The sequence below is a fragment of the Monodelphis domestica genome, chromosome 5 (genome assembly GCF_027887165.1).
Source record: "Monodelphis domestica isolate mMonDom1 chromosome 5, mMonDom1.pri, whole genome shotgun sequence".
NCBI classification, from domain to species: Eukaryota; Metazoa; Chordata; class Mammalia; order Didelphimorphia; family Didelphidae; genus Monodelphis; species Monodelphis domestica.
In genome coordinates, this window is record NC_077231.1 from 91,445,562 (window position 1) to 91,460,647 (window position 15,086).

The window sequence follows — 15,086 nt, forward strand, 5'->3', positions numbered from 1 at the left end:
AAGCTGGGATTTAAAGGAAGTCAGGAGGCAGAAATGAGGAAGGAGAATGATGGATGTAAAGGACAGCCAGAGAAAATGCCTGGAGCCAAGAGAGGGAGGATCTTGTTCATGGAACAGCCAGGAAGCCAGTGTCACTGAATCAAAGTGTGTCACTAATTAAGGAGTAAGTCATAAGATGATGGAAAGGTAGGAGAGTGCTTGGTTATAAAGAGAGAAAATGGGATTTTTGTATCTGATCCTCAAGGCATCTGGGAGCCACTGAAATTTATGGAGTAGAAGTGTGACTTCGTGTCACACTAAGGGATTAAATGTTCTCCAAGGACCCTTCAAAGTCTAACAGTGTATGAATGTAAGTAACTTTTTCAAATGGAGGTCTCTAATTCTAATCTACTCTGTGACCAAAACTGGGACAGATACAAGGACTCAGAACCTGTAGAAAGCTGGGCAGTCACTTCAATTAGCATTCACTAAGCATCTACTAGTTGCCAGGCACTGTCCAAAGTGCTGAAGATACAAAGGAAAAAACAACCTAGTCCCTACTCTCCAGAATATGCTTATTTGAGAAGAAAAACTGAAGGTCAACGCAAATTTCTCTTCCCCTTTCCTTAGAATGAAACCAGACTTGTTGATGGACAAGTGATCCTCCAGTGGGATATTATTGCTTCCAATGGAATAATCCACATAATTTCAGGGCCTTTGAAAGCACCTCCGGTACCAAATGTAAGTATCTTTTCTCCCCTGCTCTGAGGTCCATTCTCAGCAAACCTACCCTTCTCCTAAAGCCTCTTCCACCCTATTTCTCTGCCCTGAAAAGGACAGACTCTCTTTGAAAAAAACTAGTTTTGTCACAAAAGAGGGTTCTATTGGACAAGAAGTACATCTAATTGGGAAGTGACCATTGTGTGACCACAGAAAAGAGCATCATAAAACGCTGTACAAGGTAGGAAGGACTGAATTTATAATCAGAAGACCAGCTCTGCCACTCACCTGGGCCAAAACATTTAACCCTTTATCACCTCAGTTTTTCCCATCTGTAAAAGGAGGAAATGTGACTTCTAGAACACATTCTAGGCTTACGTACTAGGACCTGCCTTCTTCCTCAAAGCTTCAGAAAATAATAGTTAATATTTATATAGTGCTTCGGCTGTGTGACCTTGGGCAAGTCACTTAATCCCCATTGCCTATCCCTTATCACTCTTCTGCCTTGAAACCAATGCTCAATACTGATTCTAAGAAGGAAGAAAAGAGTTTTAAACAGTATATATAGTTCTTTAAAGATGGCACAGAACTTTACATTTTAATCCTCCCAACAAAGCCCCTGAGGGACATGTTCTTAGTATCCCATTTTACATATGAGAAAACTGAGGCTAAGAGAGGTAATATAATGTGCCCTGGGTCACACAGCTACTAAATGTCAATGGATGAATTTGAACTCAGGGCTTCCTGATTCCAGGCTTCCTGATTCCAGGCTGAACACTCTATCCCTGATACCATGTTGCCTCTAAGGACAACACAACACCAGATCCCTAAAGAGCACGAGATTCATACCACCGCTCCCCAGAACAGCAGGAGAGAAGATCAGAAGGTGGAATTGAAACATCACTAAGACCCCTTAGGTTACAGAGTCCCAACATGGGGAACTACAGCCCCCTTGCTCACACATACTCTCCTTGTGCTTAGGTTTCAGCTCATGCTGGCTTGGGAGCAGGAGTATTCTTCACCATTATTCTGGTCATCGGGGCCATCGCATTAGCTGTGTATTCTTACTTCAGGATAAATCGGAGGACAATTGGCTTCCAGCATTTTGAGGTAAGAAAAAAATGTAATGGGCTCTCAGTGGCTTCCATAACTTGGTCATGTAGATACATGTCAAAATACAGGTCTTGACCTCCTGGGAAGAAACAGGGGCAGCAAATGGGGTCATGAAGAGTTACACATGACTGAAAAATGACTGAACAACAACAAAAATCCCTTTGGATGGTACAGGCAAAGTTGCCTTTGGAAGTAACCTTTTTCTATTCAAATGAATACTCAAAGAGAATCCTGGAAATCTTTTTTTAAATCTTATCTTCTGTCTTAGAACCACTATTAAGTATCAGTTCCAAGTCAGAAGAGTGTTGAGGGCTAGGGAACTGGGATTAAGTGACTTTCCCAGGGTCACAGAGCTAGGAAGTATCTGAGGCCAGATTTGAAAACAGGACCTCCTGTCTCCAGGGCTGGTTCTCTATCCAAAGACTGGAGGTCTTAAACAAGAAAGGAAGAGTATCTGCTGCTTTTTAATTAGGGACACAGTAAAGAGATAACATGTGAATATGCATGTATAATAGTGACAGTCTTGTTATCCAAAGGCCTCAGAAAATCTAGCTTTAGAGTCAGAGGACTTAATTAAAATCCTTCCTCTGTTGCTATTCCATATTACTCTAGGCAAGCTAATTAACCTCTTTGAGTCTCAGTTTCCTCTTCTATAAAAATGAGGGAATTGGGCTAGATGAAGAGCTTCCCACATCCCTTCTAGTTAAAATCTCTTGCCACAGATTTTCTGAGTTGTTTCCATTCTTTTCTTATATACATACACACACAAATATCTATATTCTAAAAACTCCAAATTTAGTTTCTAAATTGGAGAGCATCTCCTTAATAGAGGTCTTTATAACAGCAGGGGAAGACATTGGATTTATTCCCAGAACACCATCCACTCTGCCTCTGAGTAAGCAGTGAGACCTTAGGTGAGTCACTTCAGCTCCATGATTAACTCTCCATTTTAGAAAAAAAAAAAAAGAAAAGGACAATAATATCTTGGTTTACCCCTGTTGTCCTCTAACATCCTCTCCAGCTCTTAAATTTTCTGAGAATTGGGTAGGTCCCAGCCCCACCCCAACACAACCTAACCAGTTAGCATTGGTCTGGGTGGACCTTCAGAGACTATGAAAAGGAAGAATCAGTCTGACAAAGGGAAATTCTTCCATCCAGACTCTCTGAAAATAGATGAAGCATATACTGGAGCATCTACCTCAGATTCAGCTCCCCAGCAGTTTTCATCCAGGAGAGGTTGCCTAGCAACAGTCCTTGCCAAGTCATCTCAAAGGAAAGTGACCCCTGGTTCAGCCGTGTGGATGGGTCAAGCATCTTTTCCCTCCGGACAGCAGCTGTCATTCAGATTTCAAGATCATGTGTCCAAAGGGCAGTGGCTGAACTGGGCGCCTGAGTCTGCTGGTGACTCACCATGACCAAAAGGCAGCCAAGTTGGCATCCCCTACTTTGTCTTTGTTAATCTGGCAAAGCATAATGATTCTAATTACCCCCCAACGCTTTGAGATGCAGTTGTGTGTTCACTAGGGAGATAAGAGAATTGGGGAAGGGGGAGAAAAGAACAGTGGAGGCACTGACTTGAGATGAACATGGGGTTCTAGAGTCATAGGATCTGGATTCAGATTCCAACTCTGACATTACATGAGGGGCCAAGCATGGCAGCTGCTGGTGAAGGCTGGGGGATTACCAAGTTAGAGAGTTTTAAATGTGCTAAGTCAATCAGGTATTGGACCCAGAGCTAGGAAGACCTGAGTTCAAACCCAACCTTGGACCCTAGCTGTTTGACCTTGAGTAAGTTACTTAACCTCTGTTTGCCTCAGTTTTCTCAACTGTAAAGAGGGAATAATAATGGCACTGATTTCCCAGGGATATTGTGAGGACCTAAGGAGATGATATTTGTAAAGCGCTTAGCACAGAGTCTGGCACAAAGTAAGCACTTTATAAATGTCATTGTTATTGCCCAAACTAGGTCTGGTATCAATATGGTGATTCCCCCAAAATCAGAGGGCCACCAGGCTGCTGAAGGGGAGTCAAACTGGTCTAAATAGGAGATAGGCAAAATTTCTTGTGTTGTTCATGAGAAGAATAAGTCTAGGGAACAACTTCTGAACCTAGAGCTTGGGCAAGGTAGGAAGACTCAGTCTTAAAAACAAATCCCATCCCCTCAAAAAATCCTTTGCTGTATGACCTGTATGACCTTAAGCAAGTCATTTAACTCACTCATCGAGGCCTCAGTTTCCTAATCTATAAAATAAGAGGCTTTGAAGAGATGGCCTCTGAGGTCCAGCTCAGCTTATATGATCCCTGAAGCTAGATTCTCCTGTTCTACTTTTTCAGAGACCTTGGTACAACTGGTACTATTTTCTTTTTGTGTTCTTTTTGTGTTAACTTTCTATTGTGCCATCTCCCTGTTATTGGGTTCTCCTTCCCCTCTCATCCCTAGGATACAACCAAGCCTCTCTTAAAAAGAGGCCAAGAGCTGGAATTTTCAAGTCCTCCGCTCAGTCAATGGGAAAGACAATCGGTTTCCATGGTATTCTCAGTTTTCACAGTAACTGAGCTCACTTCTAACAACCATTTTCCTCACAGCCAAATCTTTAGAAAGCCAGGCTGGCTGTAGCAACTGGAGTCAGACGTGACCATTTGCTCCCTTTGTCCTGAGTTCAAACTAGGGCAGGGTGACCAAAGCTTTGCCTCAGGTCACTGAACTTTAGAGGGTGGTAAAAACTTATGCCACAGCAAAAAGCCCCATCCAACCTGTTTCTCCTTAGGGAAGCAGCCTGTACAGCACTGACAGATCTCTGTCTCCCCATCCTTCACATATTGGTTTTAGGGCTGCCCAGAGATAAAACAGTTGGCTGCGGAGCACATTTAGCATTTCTGGCTGGAGGCACCATTTCACCTCCCTACCCCAGGATATGACAAATTGGCCACTTCGGCTCTGTTCAGTCTGCCTTTGAGGTCCTCAGATGGAAGGGTTCCTTTAGCTTCAAAGCACCAAGAGGTCTGTTTGCTAGCATGGAGAAATGAGAAAATCTGCCTATTAAAAAAGCCCTTGCCACCCCCACCCCCACTTAGGGCAGTTGCTGGCCCGTTCTTCTTTCCTTTGGTTCTTTTCATTAGGGGGTGGCAGCAGGGGGAGATAACTGGCTTGCTTTGATGACGATCCCAAAGCCCAGATGTCGGATTCCCCGCCTCCCTAATAATCCTGGACCTCACCGAGTCTGATTGAATGTGTTCTATGCAGCCAGAAGAGGACATAGATGTCACATCCCTCGGCAAACAGCCTTCCTCAAATATCTCCAATCCTATGTATGAGAGCGCGACCACCCCACCGCCTCCAGAACCTGCCTACGACCCCTTTGCGGTGAGTTGGCATCCTTCTGGGGAAGCTGGTCCAAGCCAAGTCTAGAAGCTGAGCCTCTCACCGAGAAATGCTCATTTCCCCACATGCCTGGGGCAGCAATTAGAACTCTCCCCACCACAGCCTTAAACATGGTCTCTGGTTAGGTCAGCAAAGCATTCAGCCTGCCAGGGAGAATGGGAAAGAATGACAAGAGGCTGTGACTCAGAACTGCATGACTAGAGCCGGCTGCCAGACCCGAGCGTAGGAGCCCGGTGACCTTGGGGTGGGGGGCCCTTCCACAGGCTAGAGAAAGGGGCTGGGGCTGATTTCTGGAGCACAGAGAACTCCCAGATCAGGAAATCCCCTCTTCCAATGCTGATGGGCATCTGATTTGCAACCTGGAAGCTTAGAGAGTGACCTAGAGTGCTGCCACGTACAATAATGTACCCAAGAGTTACAGAGGTGCTATGGGTTGGAGGGAGGATTGGAACCCGGGTGTTTCTCGCTACGAGGTTCCTGATTCCTTCCCTATTTTTATAGATTTCAAACTATAAAGGACTTCCAAGGTCATCTAGTCAAACTTATTCACTTGACAGATGAGGAAACTGAGGCCACTGTATTTAAGTGATGATTTGCCTTAGGTCACACAGCTGGAGTTTAAAAACCACAACATCTGGATCCAAAAGCAATGTGCTATTTTGATTTAAAAGTGTTTTTCAGGGATCAAGCATTTATTTTCTCTCTCCCCTTCATCCCACACTAAGAAAGAAAAACAGAATCTTTGTCATCAGAAAGTACAAGGAGGTTGGACATAGATGATGTCTGTAATTCTTTCCAGCTCTAACATCCATTGAGAAGATCAAATGAGACACTGTATAAAGTGCAACCTCAATTCCAATGAGTGTTATATGACTGACTTAATGTGAATTACTTATGATCAAAGCCATCCTATACAAAAACCAGCATCCTTGGGCACCTGAGACAACTCTAAATAATTAAATAAAATTATATTATTATTATATCATATTATAAACTATATTAATTTGTTCTGTAAATTATACATTTATAAAGAATATTATTATATATGAATTATATTAAAAGTTATCGTTTCAGAGTGTCAGCAGGACAGCTAGGTGGCACCATGGATGGAACACTGGGCCTGGTCAGAAAGACCTAAGTTCTAGCTATATGGCTCTGAGCAAGTTATTTAACCCTGCTTGCCTCAATTTCCTCATCTGTCAAATAAACTGGAGTAGATGATGGCAGACTACTCTAGTACCTTTGCCAGAAAAAAATTCAAAAAGGGGTCATGAAAGAGTTGGACACAACTGAACAGCACAACAAAAGCTTACTAGCTGTGTGGCTCTGGGCAAGTCACTTAACACTCTTTGCCTCAGTTTCCTCATCTGTCAAATGAGCTGGAGTAGGCAATGGCAAACCACACCAATATCTTTGCCAAGAAAACCCCAATGGGATCGCGAAGAGTCACACACAGCTGAAATGCCTCAACAATATGTTTATGGTTTTAGAGCATCACTATGGTATCAAGATAGGAGCACTGACTTCAGATCCCACCTCTGACATCTACTGACTGTGTGGCCCTGGGCAAGTCACTGAACTTTTTAGTGCTCACCTCCCCCTCTAAGATTTAGGTTTCTGAGCACTGGTAGAGACGATCTCCTCTTTCCCTACACTGATGGCATTACAACTCTAAACAAAACCCCCCAAAAGGGACAGTATATAAGCAGCTCAGTGGATAGAAAGCCAGATCTCTAGATTCAGGAGAACTTGGATGCAAATCTGGTCTCAGACCCTTCCCAGCTGTGTGACCCTGGGTAAGTCACTAGCCTTTACCCTTCTGACCCAGAACTGTTACCAGAGCACAAGGTAAGGGTTTAAACAAATAGTACCTTCCTTATAACAACTTGCACAGTCAGCAAGCAAGAGAAATAGACTCAAAGCCCCTCTCCACCAAGTTCACTAAGCCTTCTAAAACATCCGCCTTTCTTCGTCCCTCTTCCCCTGCCAGCTTGACGTGTGAGAGAGAGCGAGCTGAGCCTGGAATTGGAAGGCTTACACTTAAATGTCACCTCTGTCAGTCCCTCGTGAGACAAGCATAAGCCAATCATTTTCTCTCTCCCCTTTAATATGGAGATAATTCCACCAGGAACACCTAGGTAGCTCACAGGGATGTGGTGAGGCTCCTGTGAGATAACATACAGATTTGGGGGTTTTAGTGATGAATGACTTTGCTCTTACAACTACGACCCATATGGAAGTGGGTTTTGCATGATAATAAAAAGAAAAAGAGAAAGCGATCATATACAGAAAGCATGATATAAATACCAGCTATTTCTTTTAAACTCTCACCTCCTTGGATCAATACTGTGTATCAGTTCCAAGGTAGAAGAGTGGTAAGGGCTAAGCAATGGGGGTGAAGTGACTTGCCCAGGGTCACACAGCTGGGAAGTATCTGAGGCCAAATATGAACCCAGGACCTCCCATTTCTAGACCATATTCTCAATCCACTGAGCCACCCAGCTGCCTCCTAAGTGAGCTATTATTATTATTCTGCCTATATTCACTATTCAGAAATAGCAACTCTATTGGAGGCAGGCAGGAATAAAGTCGTCAGCCCTTCTCTTAACTCCTAGGTTAGGGATGCTCATAGATCTCCAAGTCACTCTGAAACCACTTCCGTCTTCATTAACCAAAGATCCACAGGTTTATAAAGATGATGACTTTTGCCTCAGTCTGTCCCTCTGTAAAATGAAGGGGGTGGGTTTCCAAGGTCCCTTCCAGTGCGAAGATGCTATCATTTTAAAACGATGGCATGTCCCCTAAGTCTAGGGAGAGAATCTAAGAACTTAAGTACCTCCTATGGGCCAGGCACTGAGGATACCAAAACAAAAAAGTCCTTGTTCTCAAGGCCATTCTCTGTATGGATGCTGTTTTCCCCCGCTGGCAGAGGTGAGTTCCTTGAAAGCAGGAACAGTTTTATCTTGGTCTTCCCAGGAAATCCAAAGTAGCTTCAAAGAGGAAGGCACTAGCTATCTGGTTGTGGGATCAGTTTCCTCTAGAAGCACTTCAGAGGTGAGGTGGGATGGGGTGGTAGAGATCCGAGATGTAATGTATGGAGGAGAGTAAGGAGGCCAATTGGGCTGAAATGAAGAGTGAACATGGGATAGTGGTGTGGAATAAGCCTGGAAAGGATGGATGGAATTGGGCTGTGAAGAGCTGAATGCCAAAAGAGAGGAGCTCATTGGAAGCCACAGGCACTTTCAGAGCAGGAGAATGACTTGGCCAGACCTACAATTTAGAATCATTTTGGCAGCTGTGTGGAGGAGGAGTGGAAGAGGAGAGAAACTGGCAAGAGAAAGGGCAACTGGGGGGTTATTGGAGCTTGTGAAAAGTGACAAAAGCCTGAATTGGGGAGGTGGTCCTGGGAGAGAGAAGAGGATGGATAAAGAAGAAGGTAAATACAAAAAACCACCATAAAGGTAGACTGGACAAGGCTAGGCAACTGAATATGGGGAGGAGGAGGAAGAACAGAATTAAGGATGACTCAAGAGGTTGAGAAGGATATCTGGTACCCTCAACAGAAATGGGAAAGTCCTTCAGAAAAGAAGCACAGTTTGGGGGGAAATAATGAGTTTTCTTTGGGACTTCCTGGGTTTGAGATGCCGTGGGACATTGAGCTTGAAATGTCCAAGAGGCAGTTGGTGATGTAAGACTGGGTGTAGACACTGATCTATAAGCCGGTCACAAAAAGATGACCATTGAAATCGTGAAAAGGAGGAGAGAGCCCAGGTCAGATATGAATAGTGATCCACAAGGCACACTGAGAGAGGGAGTCAGGCAGGTGGCAGGAGGGGTGACCAATGCCCCAGAGGGGGTCAAGGAGGGTGGTGCCAGAGAACTGGCCTTCAGCTTTTAGCAATCAAGAAATTCCTGAGCGGTAAGAGTAGAAGCCAGGTTGCAAGGGGCTAAAACAAAGAAGAGAAACAACCTTGAAAGACCACAACAAGGATCAAAACAGTAACTTCAGAGGGCTAACAGGGAAAGATGCCCCCTGACATTATTCAGAAAAGCAGAACAAGGCACCCATTGAAAGACTTAACCACTGAGTTGATTTGTTTCACTTCACCTTATAGTGAAGACTTAGTAACTTGGCTGTTAGAGAATGCAGGGACCCTGGGTCCCAGGCACATCTGTATTTACTTTGTACATGTTTTGGATTTACTTATCTGTGCCCAAGTGGTTCCCACTGAACAAAATATAAATTCTTTGAATCCAGGGAAAATAAAACAAAACTTGGCTGTTAGAAAAAATCATTCTGTTGAGCTTTAGGGAAGGCTACTGGTTACAGTTACAGTTCATATAATAATAGCATCAATAAAACATTTTAAGTGAAAAGAGAGATATAGAATAATAGCTCAAGGGAATGATAGGGTCAAATGAGGGCAACTTTGCAGAAGGAAAGGAACAGTCAAGTTGCTGTGGACTCACATGGCCTGAGTCTGATTTGGGGGCTGACCCTAAAAGGTCAAATTTTCATGATTTCCCATGCTTTAAGCAAATCTCCAGATCTGATTTAAATTTACTTCATGCCTTGTTTTTCAATCATTTCAGTTGTGTCTGACTTTGTGACCCCATTTGGGGTTTTTTTGGACAGAGATACTGAAGTGGCTTGCCATTTCCTCCTCCAACTCATTTGACAGATGAGGAAACTGAGGCCAACAAGGTTAAGTGATTTTCCCAGAGTCCCACAGCTAGCTCATGTTTCGGTTTCCCCAAATGTGGGTAATAGAGCCCTATGCTCCCATAAAAGTAAAGGGCAAACGATGCTCTTCTGTTACCTTTAGTGTTGGCACAGAACTAACCACAGAAAAATCACAAAGCACAAACGACTCATAGGAGCCTTTTTGCAGACAGAGAAATATAGCCAAAGAATTGAAGTATTTAAAAGCTTCAGTATCTATATGAAAGAACTCCATGCAGCTGAAGTCCCCAGCTATTATAAAAGGTCCAGAGTGGAGAATCAGATTCCCATAGAGATGGCTCTCACTGCTTCTACAAACAAACAAAAAACAGGACACTCAATACCTTAGAACAGACAGCTTGGGGACTGAAGGTGAATTTATATTAAACAAGTCTGAACCCCACATGTCCACAGTGGCTTTTTCCTACTGCTAGGTTACTTGTAATATTTCTTTCTTTGAAAAGAACAAAAAAAAAAAGAAAAAAGCCAGGGAAACTTAGAACATTAAGATAAAGAATAAATAACTATATAAATAAATAAATGAAAAGTTGGGAAGGGACCTCAGAGCTGAGCCATAGAATGTCAAATCTGGGAGGGTCATCATAGGACAGAACATGAGAGAGGAGAGACCTAGAACAGACAAGGGCACAGTTGCTAAGCATCCCTGAGAATATAAGAATACAGAATGGGAGAGTTGGGTGGAACTCCAGAGATCACCTAGTCCAACCTATTCATTTTCTAGATTAGGACTTCATAAAGGTGAAAAGTCTCTTTCCTGAAGTCACCCAGATAGTTTTTGGAAAAACAGGAACTTGAAACCAGGTCTCCTGACATTCCTTCTACCTCCCTCTCTAAGAAATCAATTGATCTATAAAAGCCTCAGTTAATAATAACTAATAATGATGATTCATAATAGCTAACATTTACATAGTGGTTTAAAGTAACGATAACTCATTGGATCCTGTGCAAATAGAAATTTGCTACACCTGAACTACATTTACCCAGCATTCTTTTAAGTCACATCCTCATTCTATGGACGGAGGATTGGAAGATAAATTTGGCTGAGACCCACACTGGGGGCTCTTTTTGGAGCTTGGGATTTTTGGCAAAGCACAGCAGGTGTGGGTCTCTGGCTCTGTTCACTTGACTGAATTAACCCCTTTCTTACTCACTTTATTATTATTAAATCCTATATAATAAATACTTTGAGTATTTATTCATTTTTAATCTCACAACCCTACGAAGTAGGTGCTATCAATCACATCCATTTTATAGATGTGGAAACAGGCTAAAAGAGGTTTGTGACTCTCCCAGAATTATAGTCTCTGGGGTAGAATTCTAACTCAGGTCTTCTTGAATCCAAAAGCAACACTCTACTCCTGGGACCAATTCTCTGCCTCCAGTTATCTTACTGTACAAACCTGTCCTTCCACCCTGTCGAGTATATTTAATCATCTTCAGATAGAGAATTGCCATTCCTGCTCCCTATAAAATGGCTTCCAAATTGAATAACTACAGAAGGAGAGAGCCTGCTAACATTCTTTTTCAGAGAAGAGATGGGATGGAAGAAACCCATTAGAATTCAAATAAAATCTTCATCAAATTGCAGTTTTGTGCCCACCTACTCTGTATAATGTGGCATCCCAGCTCAGCCCAAGATACACTTTTCATAAATTACAGTCAAATGTGAACAAACACACTCATGTAGGGGAGGAGGATGTTTCCATCTTAGAAGGAGAGAGACAGAGACAGAGAAAGGAGAGGAGAGGAAAGAGAGAGAGGGAGGGAGGGAGGGGAAGGAGACAGAGACCCACAGAGAGAAGAGGGTGGAGGAATGTTATCTTAGAGAAATTAAAATCTGGTAGGCTGATTTATAGCATGTTGATTCAGTAACAAATCTCTCTTGTAGGACTCGGATGAACAGCAGCTTGTCACTAGCAGTCCCCAAGAACTTTAAGGTGACCAGGAGCTGCAGGAGCCAGCTGTGAAGTCTCCTCTTGGGGGGTTACAGAGGAGCCCCAACCAGCCACTGTCAACTGTGAATACGTAGGGGTGCCAAGTTTCAGCAATGTGGACGTGCGATACACACTCCAATGTAATACCTCATTACTCTGCCTGTGCTGGGGAGGGGCAAGAAGGGGGGGGGGGGGGGGAACAACAACAAAAAAAAAACCATGAATTTCCTCCTACATTACATCCCAGTCCAATGGGGCAATGAGTATTTTCCCTAACCTTGACATCTGCAAAGGCTATCAGCCTTGCCTGATAGAAGAGCTGACATTAACAGCTCTTTAAGGATTACAAAGTGCTTTACCCATATTTTCTCATTTTATCTTCAAAATGACCTGGGGGGTAGGTGCTATTATCATCCCCATTTTATAGATGAAGAAACTGAATTAGAGGTTAACTAACATGCCCAGGATCACAAGATTAGTGTGTGTCTGAGGCTACATTTGAACTCAGGTTTTCCTCCTTGTCTCTACCTTTCAGAAACCCTCTCTTCCTTCAAGGATTAGCTCAAGCCTCCCTAACAAGGCCCTCCTCTTTCTCTCCCTCCTCAAGTTTTCCTAGATCATTTTGTCTGGATCACTTATTCACCCCCTCCTCTGTTTCATACTTATCAGTGTACATGCTGTATTTCCTCTCTTGCCTCAATTAGAATGTAAGCTCCTTGAGGGCAGGAACTGTAATTTTTTTTAATTCTTTGCACATGGTATGCACTTAAATGTTTTTTGAATTAAATGAATGCAAAATAATATGATTTCTGCTACTTAAGAATGATCTCCTATTTGGCTGAAAAACTTTGGTGAGTGACTTTGGCAAGAATGGTCAGAATGCAACAAAATATCCATATTCCAGACTGAGCCCGCCTCCATGTGCAAGTCTGTACTACACACTTTGTTCTAATTATTTTGATCTAAAATGTGATTTCATTGGTGTTGGGCACTCTCCAGTGAGGAGATGCTCTCTACCAATGCAGGCTGGCACTTCTGTACTTTTTAGTGTTAAAAGAACGACCTATGCGAATAAAAAAAACTCGAAAGTGATCAAATTAAAAACCCCCAGCAGAAAACCAAACTAGAAATCCTAAAACTTAAGGGAGAAATTAATAAAATCGAAAGTGATAGAACTATTGACTTAATAAATAAGACAAGAAGCTGGTACTTTGAAAAAAACAAACAAAATAGACAAAGTACTGGTCAATCTAATTAAAAAAAGGAAAGAAGAAAAGCAAATTAACAGCATCAAAGACGAAAAGGGGGACAGCACCTCCAATGAAGAGGAAATTAAGGCAATCTTTAAAAATTACTTTGCCCAATTATATGGCAATAAATACACCAATTTAGGAGAAATGGATGAATATATACAAAAATACAAACTGCCTAGACTAACAGAAGAAGAAATAGAATTCTTAAATAATCCCATATCAGAAATTGAAATCCATCAAGCCATCAAAGAACTTCCTAAGAAAAAATTCCCAGGGCCTGATGGATTCACCTGTGAATTCTATCAAACATTCAGAGAACAGTTAATCCCAATACTATACAAACTATTTGACATAATAAGCAAAGAGGGAGTTCTACCAAACTCCTTTTACGCCACAAACATGGTACTGATTCCAAAACCAGGCAGGTCAAAAACAGAGAAAACTATAGACCAATCTCCCTAATGAATATAGATGCAAAAATCTTAAATAGGATACTAGCAAAAAGACTCCAGCAAGTGATCAGAAGGGTCATCCACCATGATCAAGTAGGATTTATACCAGGGATGCAGGGCTGGTTCAATATTAGGAAAACCATCCACATAATTGACCACATCAACAAGCAAACCAACAAGAACCACATGATTATCTCAATAGATGCAGAAAAAGCCTCTGATAAAATACAACACCCATTCCTATTAAAAATACTAGAAAGCATAGGAATAGAAGGGTCATTCCTAAAAATAATAAACAGTATATATCTAAAACCATCAGCTAATATCATCTGCAATGGGGATAAACTAGATGCATTCCCAATAAGATCAGGAGTGAAACAAGGATGCCCATTATCACCTCTACTATTTGACATTGTACTAGAAACACTAGCAGTAGCAATTAGAGAAGAAAAAGAAATTGAAGGCATCAAAATAGGCAAGGAGGAGACCAAGTTATCACTCTTTGCGGATGACATGATGGTCTACTTAAAGAATCCTAGAGATTCAACCAAAAAGCTAATTGAAATAATCAACAACTTTAGCAAAGTTGCAGGATACAAAATAAACCCACATAAATCATCAGCTTTTCTATGTATCTCCAACACAGCTCAGCAACAAGAACTAGAAAGAGAAATCCCATTCAAAACCACCTTAGACAAAATAAAATACCTAGGAATCTACCTCCCAAGACAAACACAGGAACTATATGAACACAACTACAAAACACTCGCCACACAACTAAAACTAGATTTGAGCAATTGGAAAAATATTAACTGCTCATGGATAGGATGAGCCAATATAATAAAAATGACCATCCTACCCAAACTTATTTATCTATTTAGTGCCATACCCATGGAACTCCCAAAATATTTCTTTACTGATTTGGAAAAAACCATAACAAAGTTCATTTGGAATAACAAAAGATCAAGGATATCCAGGGAAATAATGAAAAAAAAACACAAATGATGGGGGCCTTGCAGTCCCAGACCTTAAACTATATTACAAAGCAGCAGTCATCAAAACAATTTGGTACTGGCTAAGAGACAGAAAGGAGGATCAGTGGAATAGACTGGGGGCAAGAGACCTCAGCAAGACAGTATACGATAAACCCAAAGATCCCAGCTTTTGGGACAAAAATCCACTATTCGATAAAAACTGCTGGGAAAATTGGAAGACAGTGTGGGAGAGATTAGGAATTGATCAACACCTCACACCCTACACCAAGATAAATTCAAAATGGGTGAAAGGCTTAAACATAAAGAAGGAAACCATAAGTAAATTGGATAAACACAGAATAGTATACATGTCAGACCTTTGGGAGGGGAAAGACTTTAAAACCAAGCAAGACATAGAAAGAATCACAAAATGTAAAATAAATGATTTCAACTACCTCAAATTAAAAAGCTTTTGTACAAACAAAACCAATGTAATTAAAATCAGAAGGGAAACAACAAATTGGGAAAAAATCTT

The 15,086-nt window shown here is 41.9% G+C and overlaps 1 protein-coding gene across 1 annotated transcript in view; it reads left to right on the top strand.

Moving 5' to 3' along the window:
- STAB2 (stabilin 2) overlaps positions 1-12,673 on the top strand; it is a 184,258-nt gene extending 171,585 nt beyond the window's left edge. The window contains exons 66-69 of the mRNA XM_007503337.3: positions 610-720; positions 1,681-1,809; positions 5,057-5,176; positions 11,827-12,673. Of these exons, the coding sequence (XP_007503399.1) occupies positions 610-720; positions 1,681-1,809; positions 5,057-5,176; positions 11,827-11,874 (408 nt within the window). The 3' untranslated portion in view covers positions 11,875-12,673. The remainder of the gene's footprint in view (positions 1-609; positions 721-1,680; positions 1,810-5,056; positions 5,177-11,826) is intronic.
- Positions 12,674-15,086: the final 2,413 nt, after the last annotated feature.